Consider the following 25,927-nt stretch of genomic DNA (forward strand, 5'->3'; position numbering starts at 1 on the left):
CTGTTGAGTGACGTCATTTGCCAATCAATCGTCCACGTGACCATAGCGTCCTCCAATCGCACCTGTGACAGCATAAAACCGTGTTCGAATCCTTGCGATCCAGGAAAAAAAATAGAAAATCTCGATACATGCAAATCCAAAAGAAAATCGGGACATAAAATATTTTCTGGCGAATTAATTTGGAAGTGGACTTAGCCATTGTGAGCACGCTATTTCTCCAATAATACTAAAGCTTATATAACATTTCTGATAACTTGAACAATCAATTTCTTTTTTCACCATTCCATTAGGGTAAGAAAGCTTCGTCAGTGACAAAGTGAAACCAATTAGGGAAAGATATCGAATATTTGGATCTGCGGAAAACCCACTCCTCTCCTCAATCTAATCGCTCTCCATTCTGTCCTATGCCATATCTTGGCCCTGCACTAACTAAGAAAGGATTCGAGCAAGATTTCAGGATTTTTCACTAATTCATGTGACCCTTTCTTGAAAAAAGAAAGTGTACCTGTGCGATATCAGTATCCACTCAGAATGAGGTTGCAAAATAGCGTTTACAAGAATAACGCCATATTCAGGCTGTCCACTTCCAATTTATTTTCCATAAATATTTTTCTGCAATAAATGCACTGTGAATTTCCCGTTTTTATAAGTGGAGAAGATACACACTATCCGCGTAAGATGAATACGACAGAAATCCCACAATAATCTAGCCAAAGTCTTCAATTCTTCAATTGTAAATACATGTATATCTGAGCAACGTTTCAGCTCAAGACTATATTTAGCCATCATCAGGGGTACTCACACCTGTCACGGAAATGTCTCTTTGTATGCTGGTCCATCTGATCATCAAGTAAAAATATGAAATTTGGACTAGTAAACTTTCGTTTTAAAACATAATTTATTCAATAGCTGCTTTTTAATACATTTATGGCGGCAGTAACATCAGCTGATAGCAACATACATTAAACATTTAGTAGCAGTTTGGACAAAATGCTCATAGTGATCTCTGCAACATCTATGACATTACCTATTTTGGTTGAACTGAGTACATCTCTATTTGACTGCAGTTCAAAATGAGACATTAGTTCATTTGATATCAACTTCATCTATACACATAAAATTTGAATTTCTTTGAAAAAAATTAATGCAAAACCAATTTTGGACTATGGCCTGATACCACGAATGGATCCTGTAATTTGCAGAGAATTGCTGATATACAACTAGCAGATGACACTAGTGGGAATTTAAAAAAAAAATCAACATACTGAATACACAAAGATCTCATAAGTTTTAGAAATTTGTTGCCTGCATGAGCGAATTACTGCAGACTATGAGTCACTGCACTTGCTGCGACTCGGATCAACCGGATAACAGATCTTGATTCGACTTTGGTTTCCATATCGCCATAATTATCGCTATGAAAAGCATCATATTAAATGGTCGTGCGATTGACTACTTTTTATGATGAAAGACAATTAACAGCGATTCAATATGTAATTCTATGATTTATCTGAAAATAATTCTGTTGAAACCATTATAAAAACTGACATCACATTGGAACATTTGAGGTGAGCCAATCACATCAATATTCTCATTGAAACGATTCATTTGAAAATAGAATAAGTGCAAATTCTATAAGTATGATGGTGGCCCACTCTAATCCAGGTAAACATTTGAGTTACTACCATTGTTTTTTGGCAGTTACTATGTATTATGAAACTCTTTACAATATATATATTTATCATAAGCTAAAATATCAAAAGTTGATGTACACGTAGTAACTGCAATCATTCTAGTACATCTATTATCATTCTAGAATCTATTTCATCTTAAACTCCCAACTGAATAACATTTACATCATTTTACTAGTAAGCACATTTCAACATAAGTTTATCTCAAATAACATAATTATTTAAACAATTTGACTAGAGAAGATCTGAAAAGCAACCTTCAAACCTTGGAGCAATAATTTGATCACTGTCAAATGATTACTCCAAATTTGAACAGAAATGAAACAATTCATGCCATGCTCATTCTAACCGATGCACAAACTAAGTTCTAATGCGAATTGTAATATTTAAGAATAAAACAACCTGCTTCACACCTTCATGTTAAACATTTCAAAATTGAAATCTCGAGTCTGGTTGAATCTTCAATCAAAATGATAATTTGGATCCATATCATTTAGATATAATCAAACAATAAAGCAATTTTTCAACATGAAGACGTGGCATGGATTTATTTATTGTAAACAAAATGCACAAACCACATGGCAATAAAGAAGTTTCCAGTTTCTAGGCGCCATTTTGTGGCGGTCCCTCGAGGTCCCCATTGTTGCGATGATTTGCGCTCTTTTTTTAAACATAAGTTTAGATTGAATATCATATAGTTCTGCAGCCCCTTGCTCGACGAAATCAATTTCTCACCATTTTAAAGGAAATGAAATGCAGATATTTGCTGGCGATTCTTGGAATTTTTGAACGCAACAATTGAGAACAGTGACGATGTGAAACCAAGGACCGCATATCTTAACCGTGCGTAAAAGAAACCGCAATATCTATTAATTTTGAAATATCTAAGTATTTCTCGAAGCAATATTTCCAATTTTCACAGAGGTTAAAGAGGGTAATTTGCAGTTTAAGCCTGCGTTAAAATCTTTTGAATATCTTTCCTGACGACTGATCCTTACCCGCTTGAATTTGAGACTACGCGCAAAAGGGGTCTCCCACTGCGCATTGCAATTTCACTGAACATTGAGATTTGCGACAAGAAATCTTTAAATGCAATTTGATTTCTTCACATTTTCATGGGGATATTTTGAGATGATAATCCATATCTTGTTTGTACCGTATTTTGGCGGGGCCAATTCGTTTAGCTGGTTTCGGCGTCCGGTTTGTCCCGCTATTGAAGTTTGAACGGCCCAGTTGAGGAATTGTCGTATAAAGCCCGTCCAGCCTAGCGCCGATTTTGTGTTCGGTGAAATCAAACGTTTTAGAGTCGATGGTGAAATGTGCCAGTCAATTTAAACGCTTAGGACATATTTAACACATATCCCTCTCTGGTAATCCCTCATTCTGTGATCATATGATGAATTTACTGAATCTCAACCTTCTTGTTGGAAAACATCGACCAGAAAACCTTACTGATATAAAATTCCAATATAATATTTAAAGGGGTTCATCTGTCCCCCATTTGATATTCTGTTTTAGGGGGTCAACTAGTTTGGCAACTTTCAGCTGCGCCACATATTCAAAAATATATAAAAACTTAGAATTTTTTTCTAGTGTCCAACCATGAGTGGTACATTCGGTTGAAACGCAAATTAGGTTCTCAATTAGGCCACATTTGCAACCAACACGGAAAGTCCCCACTCTTACAAGAAATCCTTTAATTTCCCAACGCTACAAAACTCAAATTCATCAAAGCACTCAAAGTCCATTTTCAACCATACGAAAATAAAGGTAATATATAACCATCAGAAGCAATATCAATAATTACAAACCAGTATAAAATCTTATTTCTGCGATTTCTTTTCACAAATCTCAATGTTCAGTGAAATGGTGGCGCGCAGTCGGAGACCCCTTTTGCGCGTAATCTCAAACTCAAGCGGGTACAGATCAGTCGTCAGTAAAGGTATTCAAAAAAATTAAACGCAGGCTTAAACTGCAAATAACCCTCTTTAACCTCTGTGAAAATTGGAAATATAGCTTCAAGAAATACTTAGATATTTCAAAATTAATAGATATTGCGGTTTCTTTTACGCACGGTTAAGATATGCGGTCCTTGGTTTCACATCGTCACTGTTCTCAATTGTTGCGTTCAAAAATTCCAAGAATCGCCAGCAAATATCTGCATTTCATTTCCTTTAAAATGGTGTATAAATTGATTTCGTCGAGCAAGGGACTGCAGAACTATATGATATTCAATCTAAACTTATTCTTTAAAAATGAGCGCAAATTATCGCAACAATGGGGACCTCGAGGGACCACCACAAAATGGCGCCTAGAAACTGGAAATTTCTTTATTGATTGACTATGAGTTCAAAGATTTCACTTTGAGGTTGACATAATCAGTAGCTTTCTGATGAAGTTGTCGAGGTTGCGCTAATTTCTCGCAAGCCCGTTTCAGTTTCTGTTCGTTTTTACGACAGTAAAATCGCGTTTCGTAGTTCATCAACTCGAGCTTGTCTGGTCGTATTTCGTCGAGTTGAAACTCCTCCGACAAGTACGGGTTGAAACGGAAATATATCGACGGCGGCAACAAGTCGTACATCATCGTATGTACAGCTGAAAATATACAGAATATCAAGTTGAAGTATCGACAAAATTAGAAGCAATCAATTTAAGGAGTAAAAACATGTCACTTTCCTGTAAAGTTGAAATTGACAAGAGTTTGCATATGTTTCAATCAGTTTGTGATTTTGTGTTGAATGGATATATATAAAATCTTTTAAAATTCAAACCTTGTTATCGCGATCTCAGATCTTGGAGTAATACTCCAAGCTCACATGTAATGATTTAATGATGGTAAAATATTACAAACGTAGAATTTCATCACAAATTACATAAATACAGTTGAACCTCATTAATACGATCATTCTGAAACCCGTTAATTACCATGATTTTCAGCATGTCCCGGCTAAAACTCATATCAATCAAGCTTGGGATAATATGAAACCCGCTTAATACAACTATATTGGTTATAACGAATATATATATCTTCTGGCCCCTGAAATTCGTTGTGATGCGGCTCCACTGTTTTACCAGACAGTTCGAGCATGGACTCTAAAACATTTAGAGTCCATGGTTTAACACCACACAAATTCAAAAAAGTAAATCATTGGCTTGACGGTGGCAATAAACAGTTAAGATGAAAAATGTTTCCTTTCACGAACAAATAATGGGCATACCTCGAGCGTAATACCAACATATTTCTCAAATAAAAGATGTCATCGAAATAATTTATCTCCATTGCATGGAGATCAAGATCAACAAGCACAAGAATAGGAAAGATTGAACATCGAACTAGACAGTATGAGAAATGAAAGGAAAAATACATGACTGAGAAATGTTTGACCAAATTGGTGATTTATTATAGTCCAGCTTATTACTGTATTCCAACAAATAAATGCCATACCAGCAGCTTTCAACTAGAGACAATAAAACAACTGTGGTAAATAACAAATTGCATAGCAAACACAGTTGAATAATGAGGTAAATAGATGATCATTGACCTGTTATAAAGTAGCTGGTGGTTTGTCATAATTAACACTAAGCTCATTGAAGAAGGAAACGAATCTCCAAAACTATGATTTTTAAACAGAAATCTGACCAAGGAACAAAGATATGAGGTAAGAGGGCAGTTGCGTCGCTAGTCAATGAAGTTCTACATCTGGAACATCAAATGCAAATACATAATGGTGGGGCTAAAAATTGATACTACGTCTCTCTCATTTCTGCAGAGCTACCCTGTAGGCCTAAGTTACTTTTTAAAAAGATATGATCAAACTAACTATAAATCACCTGGCAGTTATAGAAATGAATTGTGATTGCACATGTAAGTGCGATTTACAAAATGACATGGCCGATTAGGGGAAACAAGGTATCATTTTTAGCCTAAATACCTACGAATTACATAAATGGTACTAAGTAATCACCTGCTACCAAAAATATATATTTTTGCTGCTACTTATTTGACACGTGCGGCAGTTTAGTACCTGTTCAAATGTGTACTGTCTATAACTTTATTATAAGGTACCGTGGACATTATCGATGTCATAGGATCACAATGACCGTAAAAATTTCCAATAAAAAAATTATGTTAACATTGATGGCAGTAATGTTTCGATTAAAAACTTCTCCATTTCAAACCATACTTCTATTAGAATATATTCAAGGCACCCTCTCCCAATACATGCTATCCCTAAAAATGTTTTGGTAATTTGAGACATACTTATCTCTGTCGCCCGGTGACCTAAAAGCATTGAGTAAATATACTCAATACTTCATAAATGGAGAGCACTATGGGCTGAATTAATGATAAATCATAATCATGATATCATCCAACTAGATTATATAGATACAACATACATAAATACATACATATATCATGAGAATGATCATTTGATATTTTCATGAAATTATTTGAATAATCTTTTTGAGTAAAGAGATCAAGCTGGGCTTTGACTATTGGTATATTTGGATGTATGACATTAGTATCTATGTCATATTCTTTAAACGCTATTCTTGTCCGCCTTTGGTAGATACTCCTCCATACTATACTTTCTTTTGATGACTTCTGATGTCCAAAATTCCACCCACCATAAGGTGTACGTATATCATGTCACTGTAGCAGCAGTTTAGTGGAAGTCCATATGGTCTCTTTAATTCTAATCTGTGCCACAACTGCTGGGGACCACAGCTACATAAAAAGCTCCCCGTTATCAGAGAGTGAATGGAATAGATGAATAATCTCATTAGAAATTCATGAAAAAACCACTGATTAGTTGTTTATTGTTAATGATATGATTCATTTCTGCCCCAATTAAACGACTGAGACGGACTGACGACCGACAAACTTTGCACGGATGCATCTAATGTCATGGTAAGGTAATTTCAGCCCGTGTTCCACATGTTATATCAACACAACATCTGCAATAAAAATGACTCATCCAAATTGATAATATCATCGTTCCTGAACTGAGTCTTTTCTCTAGAAATTGTCCTATTATGGATGATACGTGAACCCTTGAAAAATAACACATATTTCGTAATATTGTCGACAATGAATAATATGAATTAAATAATATTAGGGGTCAATGAAATCATTCTCATTTGATTTATATCGATAATTGAATTGAACTGACTGGCAACCAGTCTAGCCCCGATATATTGATGACGTAGTGCACAATCTCTCAAAAATGATTATCAGAATTCATCAAAAATAAAATGAGTTATGAAATATATTTGATTACAAAATAAATGCCAAAATTCACAATTGTAATTGTTATTTTGAAACGCAAATATTGATGACTAGTGCCATCAAACCCCTAATAACGCATACTCAGTATCAATGTATATAGATAAACATAATTGTAACAGTTTTTATGGCTTCAAAAAAAATCGCTGATGCAATTCCCATTACAAAGGAAGAAATCTCTCTGCAATCTGATTTGAAAATATTTGTCAGTAGTACCTTAAATCTGTTCAAACTCCCCCTAAAAACGGAAGAGGATGGTTTATTATTTACAGGCACCTGTAACAAGACCTTTTGAGCGGTTGCTATAGAAACATTCGAGTAGAAAGCCGAGAGCCACACAGACTAAAACTGGAGAGAATAACTTTTTTGATCCCTGATCTCAGTTCCACAAAATCATCTCCTATTCACTGGGAGTTTAAAGGAAAATGATCGCGCCCATAATTGTTATGATATTTACTGACAATGATTATACAGCCAATCTGAAATTGAAGATATTTGCAAAACGTGGATTATATGAATAAGTTCAGGGAAAGGTATACAACTTGGGAAATGATTGAGTTCATGAGATGAGCAATGCTAACAATCCGCACGGAGAAAGGCTTCCCACTAGTAAACATTAGGTAAACCTACTCAAAGATGTATTGGTCCTCCCTTTTGAACCAGGTATGCAAATAGAAAAATTATGCCAATTCCAGTTCACTAATTCAATTTCTATCTTGTCATAAACAAACTGATAGCAAAATTATTTCATGAAAACATTCCCTGTCAGTCAAAGATGACTGATTTACATATCCGTCTCCTTTGGAAAGGTTTTCCTGATATTATTCTAACGATGTAATCTGTCGTGATTATCAGGGATGGTCGGCTGGCAGACGGAGTTTACAGCGATGTCGATGAAGAAGCGTTCTCACAGAGAGAAATTCTATCGCTTGCTCTAGGAATGAACTATCGCTATTAATTTGATTAACGACCTCCTCGTATGAGAATTCAAATAGCTGTGAAACAATCGATTGTAATTAATAAATTGAATGACGATGGATCTGCAAAAGCTCTCATATCTCACCAGGAGACAGACATACTCAGGAGACACAGACACACACTCTAATGTCTTACAGCTCCTCATTTCATCATTACACTATAATTTTTGGCCTTCGGCGCACAATGTCATCAGTATTGTAAGGTGGTTAGAATTTTTACTGAATTATGTAAATCATCAAGTTTTAAGATAAAACACACAGAAAAGTGAATGAAAACCACTATTTTCAACATTTCAAAGGGTCTTCACGTCTTCCTTCTTAGAAGTTTCACAATCTTTTTTTATGAAGAAATGAGTCTGTTCATTGATTGATAATTGCAGTGTCTCTGAAGTCTTTTTACCAGATATTTCAAAGGCTCACTACATTGGGCATCGAAATAACCTTCGCACTGCGGAGGATCAACAAGTCAATTTACTTAAAGCGATCATCGTAAGCCGAGAAGCTTTGATGTTACATCGAATCTGGCATGAGTCATACTGAGAATGGAGGAAGATTTTTCTGGTCCCCACTAAAGAAATGATTGATATTTTTTTCAAGACACGCTTGACGAAGTATCACGGGTGATTGTAAAGTAAAATGACAGAGCGAGCCATGTGTACTCACACCTATTTCGAACCGTTGGGATTTTGTGAGTTCTGAGACAGATCTATCAACTTGTTGCAATACGAGCACCCATGAAACCCGCAGTATGGTTGTTGATATGAAATCAATCACTGAGTCACCGGGTATATACCAATACCACGACCAGTGGGAGTTAATGGTTCAGTTTATGAGAAAGAAATGTTGCTATCAAATTTCATCTATCAAAAGTGGTTTAGATGATGTATAAAACCTGATAGATCACGGTGTTCATACAGTGGACGTCGGGTGTAAAAACATTCACCGGTTGAAAATGATAGTTTCAACCAAAATACGCGGTTGTACGGTAAAATGAAATATTTCGGAAATTAAAGGAAAGCACATTTAGACTATTCACTGTGTATGAATATCTGCCACAAGTAAAATTGGAGTGCAGCGACGAGAAATGAATCATTTTCGATATTCCGTTGATGGAGGCTTCATCCTTATCTTTCACTCGAATACTTCAAACTTGCAGCCGATAATCTTCGCGCTTCCTACGCATCATTTTAGCAACAAATAATGACAGCCATGCCGGATTAGGGAAAAACTGATTCATTGATTATAAGCGTACAGCGCAAAAACATATACAACCATCTCATCCGGGATTGTATATTCAAATCGAGACCCATCTCCGAGGGTTTATAAGCAGCGATTTCATTAGGAAGCGAAATATCCGAGTGGAAACTCGTAAAGCGTGTACGGTCGTTCATAGATAGAATTACAGAATCCAGGTCGCATTCACATTTAATTGAATGTAATTGATCGAAATGAAATGACAGTCAGCAGTAATGAGTTTATATAATTCGACGAGGACCGGCCATCATTTAGGGAATCGTTCATTAGAGACATAGAAGCTAATGATGATAACAATATGATTTATTTATATACCGCTTTCAACTGTTTCAACTATTAGAGCATTTATATGAAATATATACACCATCCTATTAGATTTCGATAAAATGTTGGTTAAAAAGGTAGGTTTTCACTCCAGGCTTAAAATGTATCAATACCCGTGTAGCTGTAGATAGTAGAGACTATTTTCAATCTCGATATATCTCTGAAGATGGGTGGAAGTAATCCTCCCGAAACATCGGAACAAAAGTATCAAGAACTGTTTGTTGAATCTATATTGTGGGTGAAACAACTATCCGTGTAGCTGTGTAAATTGAAATGTAAATTGTCACATAAAATTGAAGCAGCCGAGGCAAATCTCTTTTACCGTAAAAAGTTGTATTAATTAGGTAGGCCTATATGAGACAGAATAACTTGAGATCTAAGACATCGACTAGGTCTATGAAGAGACAGCACAGAGGAAAGACCATAGAGCTGTCTACAGCAGCAGCACCTCTCGGTCCATTGGGAATCACATCGGGAAAATTTATCTACCTATCGAACTGTGAGTCACCGCGAGACTCACTCGGCGTCAGTCGGGTCGATTCAACGTCGCCAGCAACTGATCCGAAATACAAATTTGTCATTAATTGTGTAGTCATGTTTTTCTGTCGTGTGCGTTCCCAGCTGCACGCGCACGCGGGCCCCGCATTGATTGATCAACCACCTGATGATTCATCCGAGAAATTCATCATTAAGCCCCAGTAACACAATCACAGATGCCGGAGTACTTCGCTTTTAAGACAAGCAAAGTACACTATCTTCTACATGGAAGCGACTCAATCAATTCGAGTCTGATGATATATCAGCGAAACATCCCATATTGAAATAGGCAGTGTACAGGGTGGCCTCTTTCAACCAATTAAGAGAAAATTCCCCGAGTAAATCAGAAGAATTTCTTGGTTTAAAATGTTACAATTTATTGATTTTTTTTTGTGAATCCATTGATGGAAAAACGCGTGGTCACTAACAAATCCATATCCAAATTCCAGGAGTTTTCCAGGATTTTTTCAAAATTTTCCTGATTTGTGTCTAGATTTTTCTGACTCTCCAAGTTTTCCAAGTCAGCGGTCCTTCTGTGTGATTAGAATGGTTGGAGCAATCTATGGTCTTGGGCTGAATTCAAGTTTGTTGATATGCAAACAAACATCCGAAATTGAAATAGGCAGTGAGAGTAAATTGTTAAGAGCATTCTACCCCGCGTCTTGGGCTGAATCCAATAGAATACCATATATAACATTTTAGGTGTACCTGTCTCTCTCTACCATGAGATTTAGTAGCTCATTGCTATTTCCACCCAGGAATTTGAGAAATAGGATTGATTCTGATCATATTCACATCGTGGATACTGGCACTAACTCTTACTAAAGTCATTATCATAAAGAAATGCAATTCAAAGTGATAAGTATCAAATTAATAACCTAAAGTGATTTCTTATCGTCATTCTCGATGATTATGCCATGTGAGATCTACAGCCAAACGACAGAAACGTTAATTCAGATGTACGGGTTTTTTATTCAATGCATATAGTAACAGAAGGGCTATGAGTCAAAGCATCCTCAACGTTACCCCCCAGAGGAAACGGTATCGCCATCTAAGGAATGTATTCGTTCTAATCAACTGAATGTACATGACACAATTCACATCACAACAGCATACACTGCGTAACATGAATTACTGAAAATACAGGAAACGACACACCATATCTCGGACAGGCTCAGTTGATTCAAATTGTTTGGAAAATAAACAACGGTTATCAAAGATATGTTGATTCTGGCAAAGGTAAATTCCATAGTTTTTGTGAACATGAATGAGACACACAGGATGAAGGAATACATTATAACCTTGGGGCGCAGGATGGACATGATATTTCATTCGCTGTAAAAATATGAGTCATAAGCATTCAGCCTTCAGTAATAGACAGGAAATCAGAGGAAAGAAAAGTCTCAGAACAGTGCAGTAATTTGATAAAGCACGATATAAAGCCCTTAATCTTTAATCAACCCAGTCTCTAGGAGTACTATCTTTAAAAAAAAGTACCTTAACGCGAGCATAGTTTTGGCTAGGATAGCAGTGTGAAAAATCTATCATGTATGAGATGATAAGCTTAGTATTCAAGAGGACTACTAGTTAGTAACCTAACAACAAATTATTAGAGAACTGAACAGATCCATGGATGTTCCTTCGACCATAATTGGGCTGTAGATAATGTGCGATTTGAATTTTTCAACAATCCATCAACTCTCCTCATCATTGCTTTTTCTATTGCAAGTGATAAGGGATTGTCAATGTTTTCGCGAAAAGCATTAGTCAAAATGCCAGGAAGTACTCAGGATAGAATAACTGCTGGACACAGTTCAAAGATGTGAAATTGAAAGCAAGTTAAGTAGATATCATCAAGTACAGATCTGGATCCAAGTCTGGCTAAAAAGATTTGTGAATCAAAACTCTTAACCTAGATAAGCCTAATAGGCTTAATTCGATCTTTCAAACTTTTGAGTGAAACTTCTCTGCTATCAGATTCAATAAAAAGATTCAACTGAAAAAGCGATCACAGCGATAACATTAACAGAGATGAAGAGAAATCATTGACGAAAATTGTCAATCGTGTTTCTCTCCCCAGTAAGCACATCAAACAGCTCGACAAAAGAAGAGAGATTTAACGAAACATAGACAGGCTTTAATAAAACGACTAACAGTTTCTTATCAGCGCAGAAACATTGCTCATTGATTGTCGAGTAAATGATAGGCGCGTGTAAAATCTATTGATGTAAACGTCGATGAATTCAATGCAGTCTGCCACCCATTCACGTAATGACATATACCTCTCCTAAGCAGCGGCGATGCTCTTAAGAAATGCAGTTCTTCGAATGAATACATACTGCGTCTGAAATCTGTTGGTGGATGTGATGATTTTCAGACGAATGTATACAACTGCAATTTTTTTAAACAAATATAACCGCTATCATTCTCAGGGACAGAATTCTAAATCAGTAATCATTAATCAAGTCATTGATTCTTTTGGATTCAGGAAGAAAGAATCAATACTTCGCAATCAAATCATCTAATTCTTTTCAATTAAGGAAGAAAGTATGGATACGTATTTTTTTGGGTTGAAGATGAATTCAAGAAAAGATCGATAATGAAAAAAAGATTTCCCATCTTTATAAAAGACCCATACATAATGTGCCTTTTCTCCGGGGAAAAGCAGCAACAGTCATCATCGACTAGAGCGGCGCTTGTATCAAGAAAGTAATGCAGTCTGACAAGCATGACTTGAATAAGCATTCATACGCAAATCGAAGCCTTTTTTATGCCATCTTTGTACTTCATTGTGCATTCACTGATTAATTATTAATGCACAACATGTTTACACATTTATACAGAGGAAGACTGATATAGCTGAAAACAACACTGACGCAAATGTTAATCGTAACACCTACCAATAATATCCATTCGTTACTATTATCATTCATTTTAAATTGAATACATTTTTTAAAGAAAGGATTCCAGTGGGTAATGAAAGTTCCTATACCAAATGAGGAAACTGATAAACCAACCCACAAAACAGCACTACAGAAAAACCATGCCTTAGTCGGATTTTTTCCAGGAGGGGTTCATAAAAAATGTTAATGTTCGACTGCCGACGAAAATCTCTAATGATAGGAGGCCTATATGGCATATTGTTTGGCCTTGTTTGACATAAGACGATATTGTACTGATTATGTGGTACTGTCCGTATTTGTCTTGAGTGCATTCCTTCAAGAAAACGATTAAAAACACTTTTTGGTAGCTGAGCAGGGGGTCACGACCCCTGAAACTCCCTCTGGATCAGTGCCTGATATGGCCAACTCGAACTTTTGACTTACTCGGACAAAAATGAAATCATTTTGGTCCGAGTTAGGAAAGGTTTACTGTATTAATAAAAGACAATACCTGTGCTCTCGTTAATCAACTGTATAATTCATGTGGTGCAACATTCAAGTGATCAATTGATATCATTGCTCACTTGTAACATGCTACCACAACCAAGAGACATCATCACGAGATAAAAACATTAAAGGGAATGAAGAGAAAAAACAAAAATGTAGACTGCTACCTTCTGTATCCGTTGCACTCTGAACGATTTTTGTCAGTTTGCCTGTAACAGATTTGTGATAGGCTGCTGGATCATCTCCCTGGTCTGTCGGTTCGTAACGACCATTTCCAATAGACATAACACATTGAAAGTCCTCGTTTGGCCACAACAGTTTGCATTCATGAATTCCAATAGCAGTCGGGTTGTTTGTCAAAATACCTCCGTCCTGAAAAAATACATTGCTATTCTCATGAGAAGCGGTCTACATCATCGCACATCTTCTGCATCGTAGAGTAATGTAGATTAAGTGGGTCACATAAACATGCCCACTAGGTAAAATGTTTGACAATCTCACAATTTCAATAATTAATGCCCCCTGGAGAACAAATACAGCAATCGAGAACCTTGAAACTCACTACAATCATAGGGCATAGCGAGATTTTGGTGAACAAGAATAGCAGCTAGTCAGCCATCCTGATTTTGATCTAGCTAGTTTTTGGGCCATAGATGTGTCTAGAGTACATACTATATGCACAAACCAAATATCAAGACAATCCATTGAAGTGTCTTCTATACTTCCTACAATAACTGGATTTCGTCTATGGACGAACAGATGACAGATGAAAAGTGAACACAAAAGCAGCAAGTAATAGAAATTGCTTTTTAATTGAATGTAGATTACCTGATGCACGTCATCACCAAGTGGAAACTCTTCAAAATATCCGGGTGCTGCTGACGAAGCCCGAATTGCTTCCCAAAGACGATATTTACATGTACCATCAAAATGTGACTGCACACCCGATGGTAGATTGTAGTTGCGGAAAATGAAATGACGCAATTTCGCAACATTTACGAGCGTTGAAACAGCACAAATCTGAAATGAAAAAAAATCGATATGTATAGTTAAAATGAATATGACGTTGTGGGACTAGGTCTAGTCGAAAGTGCTGTAAACTTCGTAATTCCATAAACATCTTAGTGTTAATACTTCCTCACAGTAGATGGCGACACATGTCAGAGCTGTTTATGCTTACCTTTGGACAAATACTTTCCCGGGCAGATTCAATCAGAGTTTTTTCATGGCCAATATTTTTCCTGAAACAAATAATACAGATGTAAAGCTCACCAAAGGGCAGATACAGCAATTCAACTTTCGAAATTGTCAACATAGCTCACTTAAGAATTTTAATCCAGAGATCTGTATCATAGTAGGCATGGTTCAAGAAAAGTTTTCCAGCACCGATTAGTGTATTTCTCGAGAACATGTCAGCACTAAATTCTTTATATATCTGTTCAATCTTATCCAATGGCAAACGATAAACACCCAGAAATATAGCGAGCAATGAACCAGTGCTGACGCCACAAATGTAGTCAAATAGCTCGTACACCTTTCTGCCAGTTTGAGCCTCAATCTTGCGCAAAATTTCAACAGCGATCAAACCTCTGAAAAGCAATTAAACTTTTAGTCTGCTGAAATGAAATCTTTTACATTCTCTGAATTTGAGAACTTACCTTGTGCCGCCACCATCTAGTGTCAGAAGACGTATACCTTTTCCTTTCACTGGATCAACATGTCCAAGAATAGCAAGAGTTTCATTGATCTGAGCTAACAAAGCTTTATCCTTTGTGTGACGAATGCGCAGCAAATGGGACGTGATATTTGTCTTGAACATACAAAAAAAACCAGAAATATTCAAAATCATTTCTCTCAACAGATACAAGCATAGAGCGCATTAGATTCATGGGCTTTTATAATCGTTCAAACCCAAAAAAACAGTAACTTAATTAAATCATAGTTATCGACGACATGAGCATCTGCCTACCTTTAGAGCTGCTGATCTAGCTTCAGGATATGCCAACAGATGTTTGGAAAGTTCCTCTAAACGGGTCACTCTAGACATATTGGATTCCGTTGTTTTTAAAGCAGTCACCAGTGCTCGTGTCCTTCGATTCAAGTCTGCTTTCGTCACCACATTCGCTTTCTTTTTCACTATTTTTGGCTTTGACGAATCCACCGAGCTTTTTCCACTAAACGAAGGAATGATATCACGAACTCTTTCGACGAAAGGTTCCACTGTTGCTAAGACGCCAGATTTTCCAGTCGTAGATTTCGGTTTCTTATCACTGTTCTCATCATCCACTTTTGCAGATTGTCTCACTCCAAATTCTGAGGGAGAAGATGACGCAGAATTGCTCATTGAAGAGACTTTGGTGAAATAAAGGTGAACCGATTGCTTTGGGCCGCAATCAAAATCACTTATATCCGAGTCTGCCATTTCGCACATAGCCTGTTCGAAATTATGCTGCTCCCTGCTTGAAACTGTGAGATCTTTTCGAATGAAATCATTTTTCTCAGGTTTGGCGACAAATGTCTCATCACTCTGCATGTTTATATCACTTTTTACTGCTTTTGTTTCATTTCTTGGAGAATTTGTAATATCAGTATTCGGACCAGTGCATTTGCTCATGTCGTCAGAAACTGTATCTTTTTTATGTACATCACCCACTGTGTCAATTAAGCTTGTTTCACCTCTCTCCGAAGGATAAACGTCATTCTTGGGGGATTTCATTCTAAATGCGCTTGGTAAATATTTTTCATAATCTGATAAGAAATTGACTGCTCTTCTCTTCTGAAGTTCCAGGTTCAGAGCTGAAACACTTTTCACAAGATCTCGTAACACCGACCAACTTTTATTATGCGTTTCGGGATTATTGATAACTGTTTCTTTGCTGGTCAAAGTTCGAACATTTCGCGAATAGAATTTTACTAATTTTCCCACTTTTTCAATACCTTGAATTTGATATGATTTTGGCGACATGGGTTTATTTCTAGTATCTTTGTTTATGGAAGAACTTCCTCGTCTGATACCTTTAGAATGATGGTCTATTTGCGATGTCGTCGATCCAGTTCGATATGTCCATCGGTTTGGGCTGTGCAATCTATACATAGAACTTCGTGAAACCAGCATTTTTACGGACGTTTCAACGAATGCTTTCAATATTTAGTCTCTGAAAAGACCAAATAAGCCATATCGATAATGATAAGCACCTGTAACAATGTTTTGTAAATTAAATAAATTTTATTGAATTGGCAAAAAACTCACTCACTGAATGAATGAATTCACCAATCAAAACAACAGCAATCCGTTCTGCATTCTCAGTAAACAGCAATATCAATCGATTCTGAGGATGCTCTTGATCCTTTTTTCACTGAAGTTGTCACAGAATCTGGAGAAAATCATCCGAAATGCGTTAAAATCACGCGCTAGGTAAAGAATAATAGTGCTCACATGAATTTTTATTTATTTACTTTCTTGTCAATAATCACTTCCGTGTTCCGATCTACAAACGCCGGGCTGTGATTGGCTAGATTATATGGGCTGACCCGCTCGGGTGTTTCCGGAAAACTACGGTCGTTGTTTACAAACAAACAGCGCGCATGGTGTGGGCGGTGAGTCATTTTCAATTTCAATTCAAATTTTATTCAGCAAAACACACAATATCCAGGGCCCAATTCCACAATTGTTTTTGGATATCAGAGCAAGGATCCATTTTCCTCAAACGGTTATAAATACATATGATATTCTGGATCCAGCAAAACTTAACGAAAGTCAAGGTTAATTAATTCTCAGACACTCTTGAAAATTAAATTTAACCCAGTCAGAGAAATGCACAATTAGCAGGTCCAGTCGATTTGAAAATACAATCCCATAATAAAGAATTAAGTACTTTGATGATTCATTTTAATTCTTAAAATTCAATTTTATTCCGTGCATTCATGAATCTACAGTACATGTAAAAATATTTTGTAGAAGCAACAAGAATTTATGCTTGATCAAAATTAACAATAAGCAAAACAGAGAACTATATTAAATATGTACATTATCTATAAAATAAATATTCTTTATACCGGGGACAACCGCTCGCACCCCAGTTTACCTAAAACCATCACTCTACGCTGAAAATCAAGACTAGTTTGAAATATCACCGACTTCTCAAAATCTTATTTAGTTATTAACAATTACAAAATTAAACATATTGCGGTAAAATCAGCACACAACAAGCTTTTCCAATTATGCGCATTGGAAACTTTTCGACAATTTCCAATTTGTCATCTTCGCCGTTATACGCGTGGACGATATTCGAGTAATAATGTTCACCGTTGATACCACCAGCGATATAAATCCGATTGTTCAACACGCAAGAACCGGCCTCGCGAACGGCGAGTGAACTTTTACACACGGTCCACTGGTCCAGCGTAGGATTATAACACTCAATACGCGTGCGCGGTACGGCGAAGAAATAACTATCCTCGACATTCCCGCCAATGATGTATATTTTTCCCTTAACGGTCTCCATCGCGTGATTTGCGCGCGAGGTGAACATTGGCGTTTTTTCTTGCCACAAATCTGTGGCCGAGTCGTAAGCGAATAGCTGATCGCTGAAACCGTCGAATCTCTGTCCGCCGGAGAGATAAATGATTTCCGTACAAACGGTCGCTGCGTGTCCGTACGTCGCATGAGGCAGTGAGGATCGCATGCCCCAGTCGTTGCTGCTGATTGAAAAATATTCCATCGAACACATGACCATGTTTTCGTCTTGGCCGGCGATTGCTAGCAAAGCGTTGCCGCTGTTTAGCGCTACTAGCGAAAAATCTTTACGCGCTTCGTTCATCGAGGCGAGCTCGTACCAGGTATCGAACCGCGGGTCATAGCGAAAACAACGCGCCGTTGCTATCTCATTCGAGTCGTTGTTGTCGTATTTTCCGCCGCACGCGTACATGAAATTATTGACGACGCAAACGCACGGATTGTACAACGGCACAATTGAGTCGCGTAACAGCGCATGCTTTTTAGTCATTAAATTATAGGACTCGAGATTTTCGGCATGACACATGACTAAACTCGGTTTATCAGAGCGTACTTGAGTTCGACTTGTCTGTAACAACGGTTGTTTACTGACAACGATGTGATAATCTTTGGCTGCTGTCAATAACTCTGTGCAATGTTTGTTCTGCTGCATGACATCAATTTTGCTAACCTTTTCGACCAGTTCTTCACCGGTCAACAATGGCAGGCGAATACCGCCCATCAACTGTGGTAGGTGTTCCTCCCGACATTGCGGGTCATTATTTACCCATTTTAGTATGATTTCGAACAATTTGTATTCCGACTCCACTTTGAGACTATTTTCTTGAAGAAGCCAGCCGAGCTGGTGGCTATTCAGTTTATCAAACTGCTCATTATCAGCTAAATTTTCGAATGATTCCAGGATGAAATTCTTCGCCTTTTCACCTGTTGATTTTAAAGTGTAAAGTTCAGACAGATTGAGTATATCAATACAGTTTTCCACGGTTATCGCAGATTCTAGGTATTTACAACACAGATCCATTGCTTCTGTAATCTGCAGGTGTGAGGCTGCAGATAATACATCTTCAATATTTTCAACGGTCAGCTGTAAATTTAGAGAAACATGCATGTGATGAGCTGCAAAAATCAATTAATAAGACGTGACTGCCACTTTTTACCAATCTAACTTACTTTCAGAATGCCAGCATAAGCAAAATGTACTACCGCTTTCAAACCTTCTGAACTAACACCATGTAGTTCAACGCTGTCCTGATGACACTCAACCATATCGCTGGTCAACATAGCACAAAAATAATCACTGCAAGCAGCCATCACTGCTTTATGTACCTTAGAATAAAAGCATGAGGCATGAAAACAGCTGTATTGATTTTTTTTAATACTATCAAAGTGGACTAAGAAGTATGAGATTCATTAGTCAGTAACCTGCCACAATCAGATACTTTCACAAACCACATTAGTATAAATTCATTTGATTATTAAAGTTTACAACAATGATAAGGTAACCAACCAGTAGTTAATATGCTTACATGTAAGGCTGTGCCACCAGCTGTTAGAACAAGATCGCACAAAATACCAGACTCCTGAAGTCTGCGTAATCCAGATAGAATCTTTGAACCATAGTTAACAGATGACAATGTTTTGATCCTCCTAACAATGGTGCTTGGTACTGATTTCTGTATAGTTGGTTGTATTGTATCCATCGTGTAACTAATGTTTTCAATATCTCTGGAAAAGAATCATAAATATAAAATGAAATTGATTGGCTTCTCCGCCTTATGAGACGAGGCGCAACAATTAAACTTGAATGCCTTATAAACATTTCTATGAATGAAGCAACATTTACACATTGAACGTGAAATATGTTAATTGACACTAAAACAGGGTGATGTCAAGATCGACAATGTTACCATTCAAAATGGACAGGACAAGACTCGAGTATAAAGTTTAGTAAGTGGTATAAGACTAAGTAGTAAAACTAAAACTTAGTAGTTTAGGTAGCAACCTGTGGGCCTGCCTGGGGCCAACATGACGTCCACTTTCGTCTTTCTTATCAATTAACGCCCATGCTTTATTGAGGCAACTTATATGACAGATACAATACTACGCAAGCTTGTGACATACCGTCCCTCCTTACCTTTGATTGCAGTTAAGTCCGCATTATTATTGTTAACGTTATATTGTTTTGTTGACTAGTTTAATAAACAGATTAAGGACTCGACGCGTGAAACGAAAGGTGTATTGTACTAAGTATCAAAATAAAACATTCTAAACATTGTAACAAATGTTTCAACCATAAACCAATTCTATGAAACTAGACTTATGGATTATTTGTTTTTTATTCTAAGCAAAAAATGAGTGTTATCAATTAATTTTGACCACCTTTTTTGTTTTAACAATTTGGGGACAGTAATTTCGTTTGTAATGTTTGTGACCTGAAACCTCATCAAGCCGAAGTTTCGTTCTGTAGAAGTATCGATAAAGGTTAATGATTTACTTTATTTACGAATATGAACTGAATCCAGTTTTTATAGTTACAGTTTGGATTTGGCATACAATATACAGAATTCAACCCCAGTCCACTGCCCCAGCACTTAATGGAGTGTTTTTGTCCATTATTGATGTTGGGTCTGCTTTAAAACGAAACCTAAGGCTAAATCAAGAAAGCTTTTACCACTGAATAACTCTTGCAATAAGTTATATGTTCTTGTATTACAATGGTATTTTGATTATGATTACTATTATTGTAACCTCTTTGATGTAAAGCGCTATGATTATTTCATAGTATAGCGCTAAAACAAATAATTTATTATTATTATTATTATTATTATTATTATTATTATTATTATTATTATTATTATTATTATCATTATTACAGTGGCACATGAGAAAATAATATACAGGATGATAAGATGATGATTTATTATTCTGTTTTCAAGCTGATGGATACTGACTGAGAAAAATACGCATCAGTAGGACCTACATGTGGGCTAGAGTTCCTGCTTAATAGTGATGGCTGGGAAAGATGAAACGAAATAAAGCGTGTAGATTTATTATGCTTCTATTGATACTGGTCACCTTGTACCTAGGTTTCTTAGGTGTGAATTATTTTCCTGTTTGGCAAAGACAGCTTACACGTGGGCCTGCCGCTGCCATTACAAGTGAGTATTGAAAGGCTCAATCACGGCAATTGATTCGAAGTTTGCTTACAAACTACTTATTTTTAGCCCACTTGGGACTTTAGTCCCAGCGGGCTATTGCGTTCACTCTTCGTCCGTCGTCCGTCCGTCCGTAGACGGAATCCAGTTATTTTGGGAAGTTTTGAAGACGCTTCAATGTAATGTCTTGATATTTGGGTTACACATGTATCTACCCTAGACACATCTTCAGCCCAAAAACTGGCCCTGTCAGAATCAAGATGGCCGACTGGCGGTCATTGTTTTTCGCCAAAATCAGCACTATTTACACATTTTTGAACTTTTTGAGGGAAATTTTGAAGACGCTTTGATCAATTACCTTGATCTTTCGGATATATGTGAATTCCCCCAGGGCCCATCAGCATAACAAAAATTGGGTCGATCGGACTCAAGATGGCCGTCCTATGACCTTTTTAGTGCCCAAAAATGTTAATTTTGGCCCAAATTCTGAGTCCTGTAGCTTCCTACTGGTTTATCAATTCTCATTGCAATTTGTGATGGGTATTCTTTGGAAAGGGATGTTTTATACCTGAGACAGGTATTTTTCATCAGCCAATTATGACGCAATTGGCGGCCATCTTGGTGTCAGCACTACTCATTCCTAAGTGGGAAAAAGTTTTTCCACATTATATTGATACCTAAGCGTATTTTGTTACCACAATAATTTAGAAAGTTGTAGCTCATAACGTGTTCTATAATTGTGGTGAGTTTCAAGGTCATTGGTTTTTGTATATGGCCACTAGGGGGCGTTGAATAATGCAATATCTTAGTATTTCGATATTATATTCGTATCAATGCATATTTTGTAACCACAATCAATTGCAAAGTTGTAGCTCATGACATCATCTGTGATTGTGGCAAGTTTTAAGGCCATTAGTTATTCTATATGGTCACCAGGGGGCGTTGAATAGTAGAATAACTTAGTATTTCCTCATTATATTGGTACCTAGGCATATTTTGTTACCATGATCAATTACAAAGTTATAGTTCGTGACATGTTCTATGATTATGGTGAGTTTCAAGGTCATTGGGTTTTGAATATGGTCAACAGGGGGCGTTGAAAAGTAGAATAACTTAGTATTTCCATATTAAAGTGGTAACGAGGCATATTTTGTTATCACAATCAATTACAAAATCGTAGCTGCTGACATGTTCTATGATTGTGGTGAGTTTCAAGGTCATTGGATTCTGTATATGGTCACCAGGGGGCGTTGAATATTGAAATTGTTAGATTGTTGAGCATTTGGAACCACTTCCCAAGTGGGCATGGTGTCCCTGGACCCCTAGTTTATGAATCATGATTACTCATCTTTTTAGACACTGGCTCATTTGATCAAGATGAAACATCCTATAAGGTAGGTTCACAAGGAATTAGTTGATGGGGTTTAACATTGTATGTTTCTATTTTTCAATGCAGCGATGAATTCCACCCAGAACAAACGGCTTTTCGTCTCATTACATTCTTAATTCATCTTCTTTCTTTAAAGGATATTAACTACACAGCTCGTCTTGAACAAGTTCGCAATGTCTGTCAAACACTACCTGAATATGGCAAACGTGTACACGTTAAAGCCACCAAACTTCAAGATATATTCGTCAACGATAAATACAAGTTCTTATATTGTGCGATACCAAAAGTCAGTTCGACGACTTGGAAAAAACTATTATTAAAACTATCCGGATTTGATGTCGATTTCAATGTTTCAGCGACAGAAATCTACGATTTCGACAAACAGTATCGTAGAGGATTAGAATCGATGTCGCTGAAACATTATTCAGCAGCAGGGATAAAATATCGGTTGAAGAATTATTTCAAGTTTGTCGTTGTGCGTGATCCATTGGAGCGATTGTTGAGCGCGTATCGGAACAAGTTTCATAATGAAAATAATACTTACTTTCCGCATACGTACGGCCGTCAGATAATCGGTTTATATCGGAAAAATCCATCTTCACAGGATATGCATACAGGTGCTGACGTTTCATTTGCCGAATTTGTGCAGTTTGTTGTCGATCCATTAACAGGTGATGAGCAAAAATCAAATGCTCACTGGAAAACTTATTACGACCTGTGTTTGCCGTGTGTCGTGAAATACAATCTCATCGCGAAGTATGAGACATTGGCTGCCGATGCGCGACATATTCTCAAACTTCTTAATGTGGCTGATCAAATCAAGTTTCCGAAACGAAGTTTGAACTATCAATACACGCAAACATCTGAACTTGTCGAGGAAGCATATCGTAACGTATCGATGTGGCAGTTGAAAGCTTTATGGGATACTTTTCGACTGGATTTTGAAATGTTTGGTTATGAATTTCAAGCATCTAAGTCTAAAAAGCTAGCACATGAAAGCATTACATTTTGATAGTACTCAGGGCAGGTATTGAAACTGGGCTTAGTGACAATCACTTTGGAAAATCTAAGAATCGAATTATCAGTATTTTTCTCTCTGATGAAGATTTATTTCATTGAAGGGGTCAATGATCCTGTGAATATGGCTTAACAAAATTCATAATTTATAGAAACTTATAATTGAAAGCAGAATTGCCAAATATATGAATGATGTATCATTATTTATTGAATGAAATTAAAAATTCTATGAATTTTTGATGAAATGCATAGATAAAGACTAAATGTCTACATTTTGTAATTGCTTATCTATTAATCATTATACTGCATATGTTGTTTCATTATTACAATGATAATCTATATGCTGGTAAAAAAACAGGTATTTTATGCATTTACTATTATATATCTAATATATTAAGTGTTAATTATAGAATCATGCATTTATAGCAACTAATTTACACAGAAGTTTAACTCTCTGGTGATTTATTGGTACGCAAACATTTTTTTGTCAATGAGATTTTTGAAAAAGATTCATTTGATACCGTAGCAAGAGATAGAGTTTTAGTTTGATCTGGAAATCATTGGTATCCAGACAGGTTGTGGGGCTAATTTAGTTTTTGGAAATGTTTTCATTGTTATCAGTCTAAAATCGGTGCTACTGACTTTTTTGAATCAACATGTTCTATGTAAAATGTGAATTCTTTTTTGTATAAAGAAAATACTGAAGGAATATTATCATCATATATATCAGGGAATTGGTTCTGGCAAAGTAGTATCAGAATTTGCTTTCATATAAACAGTAAAACCAACTACAATAAGAAATCTATATTTGTTTTATAATCAGTAAAAACAACAATTGTTTGCAATAATTCAGTATTGGAGAAAAAGGTTTACATTAGGAAAGGTTTTTCAGAGCAGCATAGATATTTTTTTCTGAAATACTTGTGAGATACAATTAATAGTCTATACATAGTTTTTTGAAAAGTGAGAAATCTTTACTAAAAGTTGATTTTTGTTATTTAGTCATTATTATGACTTCATTGATAATGCAATACATGTATTTTTTTCGATTTTGATAGTTATGAATAAAGGAAATTTATATCATAGTATTACAGCACAGCAATGTTTTTTGGTTGAGGTGTTGCGACTCCATCAGGGAGTGAACTATAGCTTGCTAAAGTTCAAAACGTGATAAGTCCTATTTCTGGATGTTCGGCGGACTATTATATGGAAGCCCTGAGACGAAATTGCCAGTTGCTAGTTGCCAGTTGCCAAATGCTTCTTGTTTGCTAACTCAGTTTGCTTGCTTGAGTACCTATTCTGTCTTCGAAAAGAAAGGCTCAAATAAATTTTTTCCCTTACCAATCTTATCCATAGGCAAACATTTACATGTTAACGGCATTAAAATACCTTGGAAAAAAACAGATACTATCATTTTAAGACCGAAAACAAGAAACGAAATTCTTAATATGGACTTTCCTAGATTTACATGATGATGTACCGTTTAATCCAGTATCAAAAATTAAGAAAGTAATTTGGGTTTTTCAAATTATGAGTGGTAAGCGCAATGAAGTTGTTGGCTAAATTTCCTGAGGATCCACGCTGCAAGTAATCTAAAAAGCCTAATGTGTCTCCACTCAATTGATTAAGAATTTTTATGAATTAAAATCTGTCGATTGCCGGGGTTTTGCATCATGCACTCAATCCACTCGCGTCGGATCTGGGACCGCAAAGACGTGGGACATAGGCTACTGAATGAAACATAATGTGATTCATACCTTCCACAGCCAAATCTCCAATAGTTTACCACCTAAATTGCAAACCAACCTCCTTGGAATATATCTTTCAGGGTCGGTTTTGGTTTTTTAATGAGAAATATTGTAACTAGGCATACTTTCAATATTATGGAAACTATGTTAAAAACATGTTTTTTTATATCAGATGCATTTGCCTTTATCCATCGCTTTCTCAACGGATTTCTTCCCAGATTCTGATAAAATGGCCCCCTGTCCTTGGTGTAGACTTAGGTGCTCATTTTTATGGTACTGTTTGAGTTTGATATGAATCTTGACGTGAACAAATCTACGCAGTGTGATTTGAACTACTAGACATTCCCTGAGATGCTATACTCTCTCATTCGACCACACTCTCAAGTCTAGCAATTGAAATTCGGATATTTTTGCCTAGATATGCCCTCGTGGTGTAATTAGCTTCAAGCCCAAGCTACTTCAAGCATGGGATATCCTGCATTTTTCATATTTTCCTTTTCGATTTTGTTTATGTTGCGTCAAGGCTTTTGTAGTTGGATAATGTAAGCCTACATGGTCAGGCCTACCTCCTTTGCGTTACTTTTTCCATTACGGTACGGTAACGCAATTAACTAGGCCCCGAGAGGATAACCTAATTCTTTC

The 25,927-nt window shown here is 36.5% G+C and overlaps 3 protein-coding genes across 4 annotated transcripts; 1 reads left to right on the forward strand and 2 right to left on the reverse strand.

The window, feature by feature from the left end:
* Positions 1–3,855: 3,855 nt before the first annotated feature.
* Positions 3,856–16,879, reverse strand: LOC141902335 (calcium-independent phospholipase A2-gamma-like). Of its 2 annotated transcripts, none has more exons than XM_074790009.1 (8): positions 16,714–16,879; positions 15,429–16,614; positions 15,118–15,269; positions 14,782–15,048; positions 14,640–14,700; positions 14,288–14,479; positions 13,627–13,831; positions 3,856–4,286 (listed from the first exon to the last, which is right to left on the reverse strand). In XM_074790009.1, exons 2-8 carry the CDS (start codon positions 16,572–16,574, stop codon positions 4,033–4,035), a joined length of 2,277 nt encoding a protein of 758 aa, XP_074646110.1. In that variant the 5' UTR covers positions 16,575–16,614; positions 16,714–16,879; the 3' UTR covers positions 3,856–4,032. The 2 variants fall into 2 exon arrangements, with proteins under 2 accessions (XP_074646110.1, XP_074646109.1); XM_074790008.1 differs by having other exon boundaries at positions 16,710–16,879.
* Positions 16,880–17,378: 499 nt separating this feature from the next.
* LOC141901979 (kelch-like protein 9) lies at positions 17,379–20,201 on the reverse strand. Its single transcript, XM_074789590.1, has 4 exons — positions 20,110–20,201; positions 19,502–19,700; positions 19,146–19,301; positions 17,379–19,059 (listed from the first exon to the last, which is right to left on the reverse strand). Exons 2-4 carry the CDS (start codon positions 19,673–19,675, stop codon positions 17,635–17,637), a joined length of 1,755 nt encoding a protein of 584 aa, XP_074645691.1. The 5' UTR covers positions 19,676–19,700; positions 20,110–20,201; the 3' UTR covers positions 17,379–17,634.
* Positions 20,202–20,422: 221 nt separating this feature from the next.
* LOC141902048 (carbohydrate sulfotransferase 11-like) lies at positions 20,423–24,564 on the forward strand. Its single transcript, XM_074789688.1, has 4 exons — positions 20,423–20,456; positions 20,912–21,133; positions 22,487–22,524; positions 22,657–24,564. The coding sequence occupies exons 2-4, from the start codon at positions 20,998–21,000 to the stop codon at positions 23,530–23,532; spliced, it is 1,050 nt and encodes a 349-aa protein (XP_074645789.1). The 5' UTR covers positions 20,423–20,456; positions 20,912–20,997; the 3' UTR covers positions 23,533–24,564.
* The last annotated feature ends 1,363 nt before the right edge of the window (positions 24,565–25,927 follow it).

Source organism: Tubulanus polymorphus, chromosome 3, assembly GCF_964204645.1.
Source record: "Tubulanus polymorphus chromosome 3, tnTubPoly1.2, whole genome shotgun sequence".
In the NCBI taxonomy this organism is placed as follows: domain Eukaryota; kingdom Metazoa; phylum Nemertea; class Palaeonemertea; order Tubulaniformes; family Tubulanidae; genus Tubulanus; species Tubulanus polymorphus.

What these genes read in the sequence shown, in the direction of transcription:
- LOC141902048 (XM_074789688.1), top strand. Translation starts at nt 20,998, where the DNA reads ATGAAACGAAATAAAGCGTGTAGATTTATTATGCTTCTATTGATACTG. An exon ending in GCCTGCCGCTGCCATTACAA is followed by an intron (nt 21,134 to 22,486) that starts GTGAGTATTGAA and finishes TCATCTTTTTAG; the next exon opens with ACACTGGCTCATTTGATCAA. An exon ending in AAGATGAAACATCCTATAAG is followed by an intron (nt 22,525 to 22,656) that starts GTAGGTTCACAA and finishes CTTTCTTTAAAG; the next exon opens with GATATTAACTACACAGCTCG.
- LOC141902335 (XM_074790009.1), bottom strand. Translation starts at nt 16,574, where the DNA reads ATGCTGGTTTCACGAAGTTCTATGTATAGATTGCACAGCCCAAACCGA. An exon ending in CTCTGGATTAAAATTCTTAA is followed by an intron (nt 14,701 to 14,781) that starts GTGAGCTATGTT and finishes TATTTGTTTCAG; the next exon opens with GAAAAATATTGGCCATGAAA. An exon ending in GGGAAAGTATTTGTCCAAAG is followed by an intron (nt 14,480 to 14,639) that starts GTAAGCATAAAC and finishes TTTTCATTTCAG; the next exon opens with ATTTGTGCTGTTTCAACGCT.
- LOC141901979 (XM_074789590.1), bottom strand. Translation starts at nt 19,675, where the DNA reads ATGGATACAATACAACCAACTATACAGAAATCAGTACCAAGCACCATT. An exon ending in CTGGTGGCACAGCCTTACAT is followed by an intron (nt 19,302 to 19,501) that starts GTAAGCATATTA and finishes TTTTATTCTAAG; the next exon opens with GTACATAAAGCAGTGATGGC. An exon ending in CTTATGCTGGCATTCTGAAA is followed by an intron (nt 19,060 to 19,145) that starts GTAAGTTAGATT and finishes CTAAATTTACAG; the next exon opens with CTGACCGTTGAAAATATTGA.